This window comes from Diorhabda carinulata, chromosome 7, assembly GCF_026250575.1.
Source record: "Diorhabda carinulata isolate Delta chromosome 7, icDioCari1.1, whole genome shotgun sequence".
In the NCBI taxonomy this organism is placed as follows: domain Eukaryota; kingdom Metazoa; phylum Arthropoda; class Insecta; order Coleoptera; family Chrysomelidae; genus Diorhabda; species Diorhabda carinulata.
The window spans coordinates 9507852-9519941 of NC_079466.1; the positions used below are offsets into that span (position 1 = coordinate 9507852).

Here is a 12090-nt window from a genome sequence, read left to right on the forward strand (position 1 = left end):
CTATTCAAAAACTTAGTTAGAACCGGATTCAAGTTTAGAAATGTTCAAAACACAATGCAAATTTTCAAATTACGCAAAATATATTAACACCAAAATTGATTCCGATTTGCAATCTTGGTGCCTCTTCTTTAGAAAAGGGCAACTAACTCGTGGATCGGATACAAACAACTTTATTGAGGTAATGTTTAGATTATTTAAAGACATTCGTCTTGAGCGTAATAAAGCTTACAATCTACCACAACTTACTGATTTTGTAATTAGTGACTTTGAAAGCTATTACGAGCAAAGAATATTAGACTTGATTTTCAATAGGACAAACAGTGCTAGTATTAAAAGGTTTTTCCCTTCAACGCCGATGTAAATCTAAAACAGGTACAGCAATTAAATGATTTGCAGTTTACCGTAAAAAACAATAGTAGTTGTAAAGAGTACTTTGTTGATATGAGTATGTAACTACCTTACCCACGAAAATAAACTATTATTGTATGATAATGCTACTGGATCTAAACCTCAAAAGGAACTTTCTTTGCCATTACAACTTTCAAACGTTTCAAGAGAAAATATCCCAACACGTCAAAGCGAAAATATGACACACACCAACAGAGAAGGCAATAACCCTCCTGAAATAGCAAGCGAGAATCCAGAGGAAAATGAATTGAATACGGAGGAAATTATATCAATTGCACAAGAAAATCGGTCAAAATTTATTGAAAAATTTGATCATGATGTAATGGAAGCAGCAATAAATTCATGCACTACATCATATAATAAAAAAATTACATCATCTTCAAATTTAATGAGTGGACTTTTTCAAATGTTCAAATATCAACAATGTAGCACACAGAAACAGTTAAGAAAAACCCAAAGAAAAGGCAAAAAGATAAGCGTGCAGCCAACGTCTATCGCTAGAAGGAAAACTTTATCGAGTAGAAAAAGACGCTGCCAAGCCGTAAGTGCAAAGCCTTGCAAAAAAAAGAAGTAAAGCTTCGCATTCACTAAATGCATGCGTAAATTTAAATATTAACTTAGGCGACAATAAATTTCTAAGTAGTTTTCTTCTTAATTATGTTAAAGCTGATATATTCTACTACGTAATACTGTACTACGTAATATATGTTTTTGAAAATTATTCAAGTCCATCTTACATTTTATTATCTTACGATAATCTTTTCTAAGATCTAAATTCTGTGTCCCTAATTTCAACATTGGAAATTATTCAAAATATTACCATAATAATATGTTATACCTTCATCTCTTTATAGTCATTTGTTTACTCATACGAATTTCAACAGCGCATTAAACCGTATCGAACAACTAATATTGCACAGTATTGTGCAATAAGGCGCGTCCGATATAAACATAGTTCGTGCATTTCCACTGTGAAATAAGCTACGTCCGATACGAATATGCGTCCTGGCAACGGTCTGCACTTGTAACTTTCCCGACTTGCTTTAGTCGTGTTGGAGCATAAATTATACCTGGATTTTGAATTTTGTTGATTCCAGTCTCATTAACATTAATGATTCGATTGGCTGGAAAATTATGCTGTGTCATGAGTATCTTTAGGTTATTGAAAAAATGCCTATTTCGGGTTTATTAAAACCCAAAACCCTATTGTGGCTTGTGGCGACATAAACCTTAAAGAAATTCCGGGATTTCTTTTTAAAAAGGAGTACATCCAACATTTCCCAGCAATCTTTTTCTCTGACGAAAAAATATTTTTAATGTTTTTTGCAACGGCAAAATCATAGGCCAATTTATGCAACTGTTGATAAATTATCCCATTAAAAGTCTTTGCCATTAGAGTAATAATGTTTCTTTGTCTTCTTCTTTTTCCCCATGGAGTGTCATAATTTTCTCCCAACTCAAGTCGATCCCCTAATTGTTGAGTCAGATATACTGAAGTTTCTAGCAGAGAGCTGTCTATATTTCACTTGGTGGGTTTGTATATATTTATTATATTATATTTATTTTCAACAAAACAACAAAAAATTGTTTATCTTAAACTTAAATTATTGATTCCTTATCGAACCGTCGCGACTTAGTGTACAGTTGTGTTTTCCGATATGATAAATAAAAAAAGCAGTAAAACCAATTAGTGTAAATTCCAAAGTGAATGAAAACAAACAGTAAGAATTCCAATTTAACTATTTATTAAACAGCAATAAATAGATAATTAAGAATTCAACTAAAATTAAATCCTGATTTGATACCTGTTGGAAAGTGTTCTGCCAGATCCGTACTGAAAAATTTAAAAAGTACTCAAAATAACAAACCTCAAAATAAGTATACGCCTACTAAAAATATGATTCAACAACCGAAAACATAGTCTTTCAGTAGCAAACCAACTAAAACAAACACTTCCCATCTAGAAATCAAGCTATCCTATTTGACGCCATCGAAAACACTAGGCTAGAAAATTACCTCAAGACTCTAAGCCAAACAATATAATTTTTTGCTCAAAGCTATCCATTATTAAAAAAATGGGAGACAAATATTCATATCTCCATTGAAAAACCAATATCTTCCTGATTCATTCTTAATCATATACGGACATACCACTTATAGAACTTGTGTTGTTCATTGATAATCAAGAATGTCTATAGTGCAAAAAATCAACACATACCACAAAAAATTGCCCAAACACTATAACTATCTCAACGCACTCATACCCAAAAACCATCATTTCACCAAAAAAATTTTGTCGATAATCAATCCAAGGAAGTACCAAAAAACATATCCAATGATCAACAGAAATAATCGAATATCCAAACAGCGAAACAGTTTTTCGAAACATAAACCTTGAATGCTCATGAAGCTAATTACATCGAAAAAAGTGGAGAACGCACACTGACAGTCAAAAAATGCCAAATCAAAACAACCAAACCACAGAATAAGTTACTGCAGAACTCTTTCCGTTACCTACAACATCTGAACATCCACTTACTTTTGCAAAACCAAAAAACAACGAGAAGAAAATCAACCAGTCCGGAAATACTAAATCAAAAAAGACATATGAAGAAATGTTAAGTCACACTAAAGTATTTTTCGAGTAAACAAGCAATAATTATCTTCTAATTTATGAAGAGCTTCCAGATCTAGTGGAAATTCCAAAGGCTGCACAGACCCTGTTAGTATTGTGAAAATCTAAACTGAAGAAATAACAAAGTTGCAGACCTACTTACCACAATATATCCTTATTTAAAGGATAGAAAGATCAAAACCAGATGCAATTTAATGGAATATAAATTAGTACCAGAGAACCTATAACTAATAATTTCAAAATATAAACCCATTTTAATTTGTCTATAAAAAAGGAGCTTTGAAAATAAAATCCATAATTGGAAAAATTACAACTGTTTTGTTAAAAATCGAGAAAATACTAGAACAGCTATTAGATGAGAAAGGTAAGTAATATTATAAAACAAAAATCTAATACGAATATCAACCGAAAATAACAAACAGCAGAGACTCGGAAAATTCGCTAAAAACTCCTAGCAACTGTTCTATCATGTACATATTTATTATAACTATAAAATAAACACAAACAATTATCAGTCAAGTGAAAAGTTGAAGAGGAAAAAACTATTAATAACCGCAAAAAAAACTTTTTATCTTTCAAAAATAATGAGGAACACAAGACGACGAAAACTAGTTAATGATACAGGGACGGACTAGCAATGTTAAAACAAACTCGAAATCTAGAAGGAAGAGATCTAAAAATAGAATATTAATTTGAATCAACAAAGGGCCAGTCTGAGATTTGAGTCAGAACTGAACTGAGTAGGTTTTGAAATGGATAATAATTTAACAGTTAGAGGAAAAATTATCAACTAATAAGCAGTTAAATCGCCATCAAGAAGACGAACAAGCTAGACTAATTACTGAATATAATGACTGAGATGACATCAGATCAAAAGCGATAAAGAGAGATGTAGAGCACATAAGAATAGAGGAGGGTGATATTAAAAAGGAACTAAAAAAATTAACAAATGAAAATAAGGCACTAAAAGAGGAAAAAAAACATTAAAAAAGAAAATCGAGAGATCAAAGCAGAACTGAAAGAATTAAGAAAAACAATGGATAGATATGAAAAAGAGAGAAAAAGAAGCAACCTAGTGCTAACTGGAATAGAAGTGGATATGGAAGATCAAATAACTTTAAAGGAAGAAGGTAAAAGAATTATAAAAACGCATCTGAATCTGAATATTGATCTGAAAAAAGTATAAAAAAATGGAGAAAAAACTTACTTAATAGAATTAAATACGGAAAAGAAAAAACCACAACAAAAAATCAGTAAAAGTTATAATAAAATAACAGTAGATGGAAAAAAAACTAATGGAAGAAAATCAGAAAACGGAAGAAACGAAACGGCAAGGACAGAAGTAATAAGGATAGTAGTTCTAGTAGTAATTTTAGCTTTAATTTTAGTTGTAGTAATTTGTTAGAGGAAAATAGTGGTAATAGTTGCAAATATAATAATGGGCATGTTAGTAATACTAATGAGCATAGTGAAAATATAAAAATCAACGGCAATAGAAATAATATCAAAGTGGGAATACGACAAATATAAAACAAGAAAATAACAGTAAACAGCCAACCAAGACTAAATCAAAGAAAAAGAACCAAGAAAGACAACAACTACTAATACTCGTAGCAACATAGAACATAAAGACTCCTTTAAGAATCGGAAAGATGGAAGAAGTAGCAAAGGAAATAGAAAAATACAACATAGATATCACAGCAATACAAGAAACGAGGTGGGAAAACCGAGAAAAATAAAAAAAGAAAAATACATATTCCTATTCAGCGTGGAACCAAAAAGCGGAAATAGAGAGTAGGATTCTACGTGAGGAAGGACATGGGAAATAGCATAGTCGATTTTAGACCAGTAAATGGAAGAATAGCAACTTTGAGACTGAAAATAAATAAAAAATATGTTACGTTCATCATATATATATATATATATATATATATATATATATATATATATATATATATATATATATATATATATATATATATATATATATATCAGTAGCACAGAGGTAAACCGTCGCATCTCCATTATAGAGAGTTTTGAGAAATTAACGAAAACAGTTTTTATTTCGTCTATTAAAAAAATTGCCGAAAATTGAAAAATAGCAGGAATTCCTACTCTTGCACTCCGTATCAATACGCTCTGCATGACAAAAAGAAGTATTCATTGTTTCCATAACCCATACCTGAACTTGATTTTGTGGACTTACGACTATTTACTTCAACGTCAAATAGCAGGTATAGGGTAGTTACTACTCCTCATTTAATTTAAAAAATCATATTTTTAAACTGAAATTTTATTCAAATACACAAAAAGAAACATGAACTGAATGCCAAGCTTAAAAAGACAAAACAGTTAAATTTATTCGTCATCGTCTTGCCCATCTTTTGATGCTACCGGTATATTTCTGTAGTAGTCATGAAAGGTGGTCGGGACCCACTTGAGAAGTGTAATTAAGTGATCTTTCTTCTTTTTGTTGACCCCCTTTGGACTATTTCTTATGGCAGGTAAGTTGTCAGGTAGTTTCATCACCTGTCTAACAGATCTTGCAAAATTAACAGTTTTGAAGGTTTCTTGGTCGAATTTTGTTTTATAATAAATAATGGATGGTGACTCAACACGTGCCTCCAACCAAACAACTGCAGATATTAGAAAATTTTCTTTGTCCGTATTTTGTTTCCTGCTTGTAAAGGGTGCTCCGCGGGAGTTATACAAAACTTCAAAATTTTTAAAATCTTCTATTTCCATACTGAAAACTGTTGCACCAGAAGCTCGTATAAGTTGCTCCCAGTCCCAAGGAGTTACAATTTGCATCGTGGGTTGTTTCTTTACTGTTCTCTCAATCAAACCATGGATATGGTCAGCTTCCATGTGAGTATGCCCACGTAAAAGAAATTTGTGAACAACAGTTTTCAGAGACGGACATACTTTTAAGAGCCAAAAGTAACTTGTTAACATCATAATGTTTCTATTTTGGCTAGGACAGTTGTCGGACCATATTATTAAATTTTCGGTTCCACTTTCAGCAATAACATTGTCTGCCCATTTTAACAGCGCCGAAGCAACTTCATTCCCTCCTCTTCCAGCTTTGGACTCGTCCCAAGTTATACAGTAGGATTTCTTATCGGTAGCATCGTATATCGTGAGATTGAGTGTTCACAATTTTAGCAAATAGAAGCTTTGGCAATTCGACAGATATGGAGTAGGTAAACATTTTTGAAGATCTAACATTATTACCTTGGTTTTTTCAAGGCCCCTACTCATTTCTTTATCTCGCTTTTTTTCTTGGTACCGTCTTTCGGCTTCGTCAAGGTGAGCACGGTAAGCGTGTTGAGCTTCTTGCTTATCTTTTTCGTCAAAAGAGTTGTCTTTAAGTTTCAAAACAAAACTGTCACAAGTATCACAGGTGTCACTGGAAGGTTTCTTAAATCCTAGATTGAATTCATTATCAAAGACACGCTTGTAAGCCCAATGCTTCACGACTTCATTCTGTGGTACATTATCTTCTACACACTTTTGTTTGTACAATTGGTAAAGCCTCTCTGTATTTAGGTCACTGTAGTGACTCTGATACAAAGGAAATGCCCTGATAAGAGATCTAACTCTGTTGAGGACATTTTCCTGAAGTTTGTTTGAAGGTACGTGTCGACCTCTCATATCACGTGCAGCAAAACCCCCCAGAGTTCCCTTTTTCAATAACGTTCTTACTACAGTTTCTGAGATTCCTAATGTATTTAGGAAAAACACTTTGCAGACTTCTATTCGTGACCCATTTACATCAAAGTAGTAGGAAATTGTTTGCTTCCTTTGACCATTCCTGCTGCCGTCTTTCGATCTTACTCGATTTCGATCTTACTGCTGACATGTGATATTATAAATTGCCGCTTTACATCCCAGTTTTTTTATGCGTCTCAGTAACTGTGGAATATTTCGTTTCGTACATCTTGTTTAATTTTTTCTGAAAACTTTTTCTTGCAGGGCCCACATGCTTGTTTCATGGATTTTGCACATATTAACTTGCCTGTTTTAGAAATATGCTCTTTTCCAGATAACGTCTTCACTGTTCTCTTGGTTGCTTTCCATTGGTCGATATTTCTTAGTTGTTTCCTAATCTCCTTTTTTGCAGTCGGGTTTGCAGCACCATGTAGATTTTCGACATTCTCTTGTTCACTTTCCAAATTTTGGATTGAGGCTTGTTCTGTTTCAGATTCTGAACTTGCTTCTAAATTCTTCGAAATTTCAAACTCAGTCTGAGATTCCCTTTGTTTCAAAGTGCCTTCGAGTACTACTTCTCTATTTTGCGTTTGTTCTAAGGGAAAAGATTCAGGTTGAATTTCAAGGCGAGAATTAAGCATAAAATCATAATTTGCGGTTTCAGACACAGTATCAAAAATTTCTACAATTTCCGTGACGTTTTTTACAACAGCTTCATCTGATGTGTTTTCTGAAACAAAGTTTACAGATACCTAAATAGCCGTATCTTCAAAGTACATGGTCAGTGAGAGAATCATTTCTCTTTTATTCGTAAGTTTATATGAAAATTTGACTTACCGTATGTGATATTATCTTTCCTTGCATTGTAGACACTTTTTGCCCTGTTTTTTCCAACTGGGACAGATTCATTAGTTGTGGTTTCTAAAATGAAGCTTAGAGGTAAACAGTCGTATCTCCAAATTGATTAATTACTGAGGGCATCATTTTTTCTTGTAACAGACAATCAAAAAATGTGCTCTTGTATAATGTTCACATTTGTCACAAGCGTTCATTTAGTATTAGAATATAACAATACATTACTTTGCCCAGGATTTTTAAAATTATAACCTCAAAACGTACCATGTTTTCATGTTAATTTAAGCTATCAGTGAAAATTTTACACACCGTATCTGTCATTACCTTTTCTTACATTTTCCAAAGCCAGCTGCACAAGGTTTCTGCTTCTGCTCGTCATTATTAGTAGTTCTAAACAGGTGGAAAACACTGAAGAATGGAGAACGATCATTTACCACTACTGAAATCTAGCTTCAGATTCATGCGCAGTACCGCTCGGTGGAGTTACTATTATTTACTTCCGTGGGTACAGGAGATACTACAGTTTCTACCTCGAATATCTCATATACTAAATGCATTGATACTTACGATCTTTTGCCGTTAGAAAAAAGAAAATTTTGTTTGCGGTAAAGTGTAGTGAACTCAAATTTGGCGTGGAGATGCGACGGTTTACCTCTGTGCTACTGATACTATATATATATATATATATATATATATATATATATATATATATATATATATATATACTATATATATATATATATATATATATATATATATATATATATACCAACCGGCACAAGAAAAGGAAATAGATGACTTAAGAAGAGTTAAGTCAAGTAGGTGAGGAAAAATTAAAGAGAGTGAAGATAATATTACTTGGATATGCAAACGTGCAACTAGGAGAAGAAAATTACCTACGAAGAGTGATAGGAAATGGAAAAGGAACGATCAATCATGAAACTTACAACAATGGGCACAGGCTAGCCCAAGTGGCAGAAATAATGGATATGACGTGTTTATCAACCAAGTTTGAACACCCTAAAAAACATAAAGCAGCATGAAGTCACCCAGGAGGAAATACCGAAAGCAGAATAGATCAAATACTAGCCACAAAGAGAATTAGCAGTAAAACAACTGGCACAAGCACATTCAGAGGAGCACAAGCTGACACAGACCACTATCTAGTAATGAACAAAATAAAAACCTAGATCTAAGTAGATATTATGAAATAAATAAAAGTACAAAAAAGTGGGACGCAGGAAAACTAGAAGAAGAAGAGACTAGAATAAAATATCAAGAAGAATATACGAAGATAACGGAAAATTACTCAATAGACAAAAATATGTTAACGAAACGTAAAGAAAAATAAAAAGCAATATTGCAAAAACAGCAGAAGGGACACTAAACAGGGAGAAAGGAAAAAATAAAGATAAAGAAGGTATGACCAAGAGTTTGAGGAGGCAAGAGAACAAAAAACAGAGCGATAACAAAATGGCTGAACAAAAAGGAAAAATCGAAGCAAATAAAGAAATAATGTTAACAGAGGAAGAAGAGGACGAGGTAAAATGTCCCACAGAAAATGAGGTGCAGACAAAATAAGAAAACTCCGAAATGATAAAGCCCCAGGAGAAGATGGAATAGAACTTCTTAAATATGGAAAAGAAGCAAGAAATTACAGATTGGAAAAACATGCAGAAAATAAAAAAATATATGAAAATAGGGAAAAAAACACGTAAGTAAATACAACTTTAATAAGATATACACAGATGCTTCAAAAAACTGGAGCAGCCCTCTACTCCGAAAACATGTCGAAATCCTTTGTACTCCTTCCTATTTTATCTATCCAATCTGCTGAACTATTTGTCATTCTAGAAGCACTTAAGGAATTTCTGAAAATTGGAATTCAAGAATATCGTTATAATAGCAGATACCCAATGTTCAGTAACGGCAATCTGCCAACAATATCCCAACCATCCTATTGACATTCATATTAAGAAGGAGCTACTCACTTTCAAAGCATATTTTAAGAAGAAAATCCAAGAAAAATGGGAAGGAATAGCAAATCGGAATCAACACGAACCTTACGAAACTGCTAAAAATGATCACCACTATAAGTAGAAATCAATAAGTGATCCTGTCCCCTCTAAGAATCGACAAATACTCGCATCACACATAACTAGCGGGAGATCACAAACCAATATGTGGGATGTGCAATAGTGAGTTAACAGTGAAACACCTCTTAATTTACTGTTTTAAATATGACAAGGAACGAAATTGAATCAATTACCACATTCACTGGAATTGCTACTTTAAGAAGACCCAAAGAAACTTGAACTACCTGAAAGACTGCAAACTTAGTAATAAAATCTGGATTTAAAAGTCGAATGTATTAAACCTCAATTACTCAGTAATAACCCTGCGGAGTTGATGCAGAAAAAAACTTAAATTATTTAAATTTAATTAAAATCGATATTTTCGCTTAGGATTTAAAATCCCATAACCAACGCACATACAGTCACATCATACATAACTCTTTTGTCGAGGTTAAAATAAGTTAATGTATTTAAACCATAATATACATAATTCACAATTTCGCCCCTGGCGCGAAATTAACAAACTTGATCATTTTATTTTTTTACATCAGAATTATATGGAAAATATTATAGTAAGTAAAAACGTATTCTGACATTAATTCTGCATTTTATAAGCATTAAAAATGTATAGTATCAAAGTATTACAATATAAATACAGCATTACTTAGCTCTTCCCCGAAAGTTCACGAAAAATTATAAGGAGTAACGTCGCGCGACCGTAATAGCTGTGCGCAGGGAAGGTTGTAGGCTTGTCGGGCTTCGATGTATACACACTACATCACAGAACTAGTCGATAGTTTTGGATTACACTGCTTTGATTTTCTCGGTTGTGCTAGATCATTTTTATTGAATTTTTTGAAGAATAAGACGCAATTAAAGAACTATATTCATCAGATAGATACACAATTCTACATCCTTATCATAATTGTGATCATCTTCGCCTAAGAGAATTTCCTACAGAAAGGCATACACTTTTTGGCTTTTTACGACTTCATCGCTTTATATCAATAAAAATAAAATGAATCAAAACTTGTAATTTATTTTTCCGCTATATAAACCACATCAAACCTAGACGTTATTTCGTTATATACCTAACCATTTTGTAATATAGATTCACATTCACGTGGTATATTTTTTTATACTTAGCTTAATAGCTTTCATCTGTCGTATATGACTCAGGCTATCAAAAAGTCAAATGATCAAATTTCAAGTAACGACATACAGAGTATTTTATCTAAAGCAATATAAAACTTTCCCATTGTTTTAGGTTATGGTGTGACAGGGACGAAATCTGTATTTACATGCTGTTCGAATACGTTTGCGGTGGAGAACTATTTTCTTACCTCAGAAATGCTGGCAGATTTACGTCATCCACGGCCAATTTTTACTCGTCAGAAATAATTTCAGCTTTGGAGTACCTCCATTCAAAACGTATAGTCTATAGAGATTTGAAGCCCGAAAATTTATTGCTAGACAAGGATGGTCATTTAAAAATAACAGATTTTGGATTCGCCAAAAAACTCACAGATAGAACTTGGACATTGTGTGGTACACCTGAATATTTGGCACCCGAAATTATACAGAGCAAAGGACACAATAAAGCAGTTGATTGGTGGGCTTTAGGTAAATACTTCCACATTAATTCGAAATAAAAAGAAATTATTAATAGTTTCATTTATTTAATTCTGATCCTCAAAATTAAATGAAACTCTGGCAGGGGACTTGTTATTATTGTTTTAACTATTTTTAATACAACTTTTTGATCACTATTATAATTATTATTACAAGAGGAAATAAGCAACATGAAGTAAGTCCTCAAGTTTTCTTTCTCATTCTACTAACTGGACCCAAAAATTCCTTTTATTAACCAAAGACGAGCTAAATAAACAGTTGTGCTCACTGGATACCGTCTCGTGAATTACCACTTAAAGAGCATCGAAGAAACTCTTGACAGCTCTTGTCGTTTCTGCAATTAAATAAAGGAAACGAATATCTCCTTTACGCCCTATCTCATCTGAATCTAAAAATCTAATTATTATTATGAACATGTGCTTTCAGGTGTTCTGATCTACGAAATGTTAGCTGGTTACCCTCCATTTTACGATGATAACCCATTTGGTATTTACGAAAAAATTCTCAGTGGTAAAATCGAGTGGCCTAGACATCTAGATACAGTCGCCAAGGATCTTATAAAAAAATTGTTAGTACAAGACAGAACGAAAAGACTGGGAAACATGAAGGTAAAAAAATATTATTAAAACCGCTTTAAAAAATTAACATGAGCGACCTTCTATCATAGATGGAATCAATGTAAAAGTAGTGAAGTATCCAAATTTAGGTTATACGGTTGGGTTACTATCAAAAAAAGTATACAAAACTATGTTGCTACTACGAAAAACTTGTGAA

At 32.8% G+C, this 12090-nt stretch overlaps 1 protein-coding gene across 3 annotated transcripts in view; it reads left to right on the forward strand.

The window, feature by feature from the left end:
- LOC130896664 (cAMP-dependent protein kinase catalytic subunit 3) overlaps positions 1-12090 on the forward strand; it is a 110968-nt gene that overhangs the window by 83338 nt on the left and 15540 nt on the right. For all 3 annotated transcript variants that reach the window (XM_057804911.1, XM_057804913.1, XM_057804912.1), the window contains 2 exons: positions 10952-11307; positions 11743-11924. In XM_057804911.1, coding sequence (XP_057660894.1) covers positions 10952-11307; positions 11743-11924 — 538 coding nt within the window. The remainder of the gene's footprint in view (positions 1-10951; positions 11308-11742; positions 11925-12090) is intronic.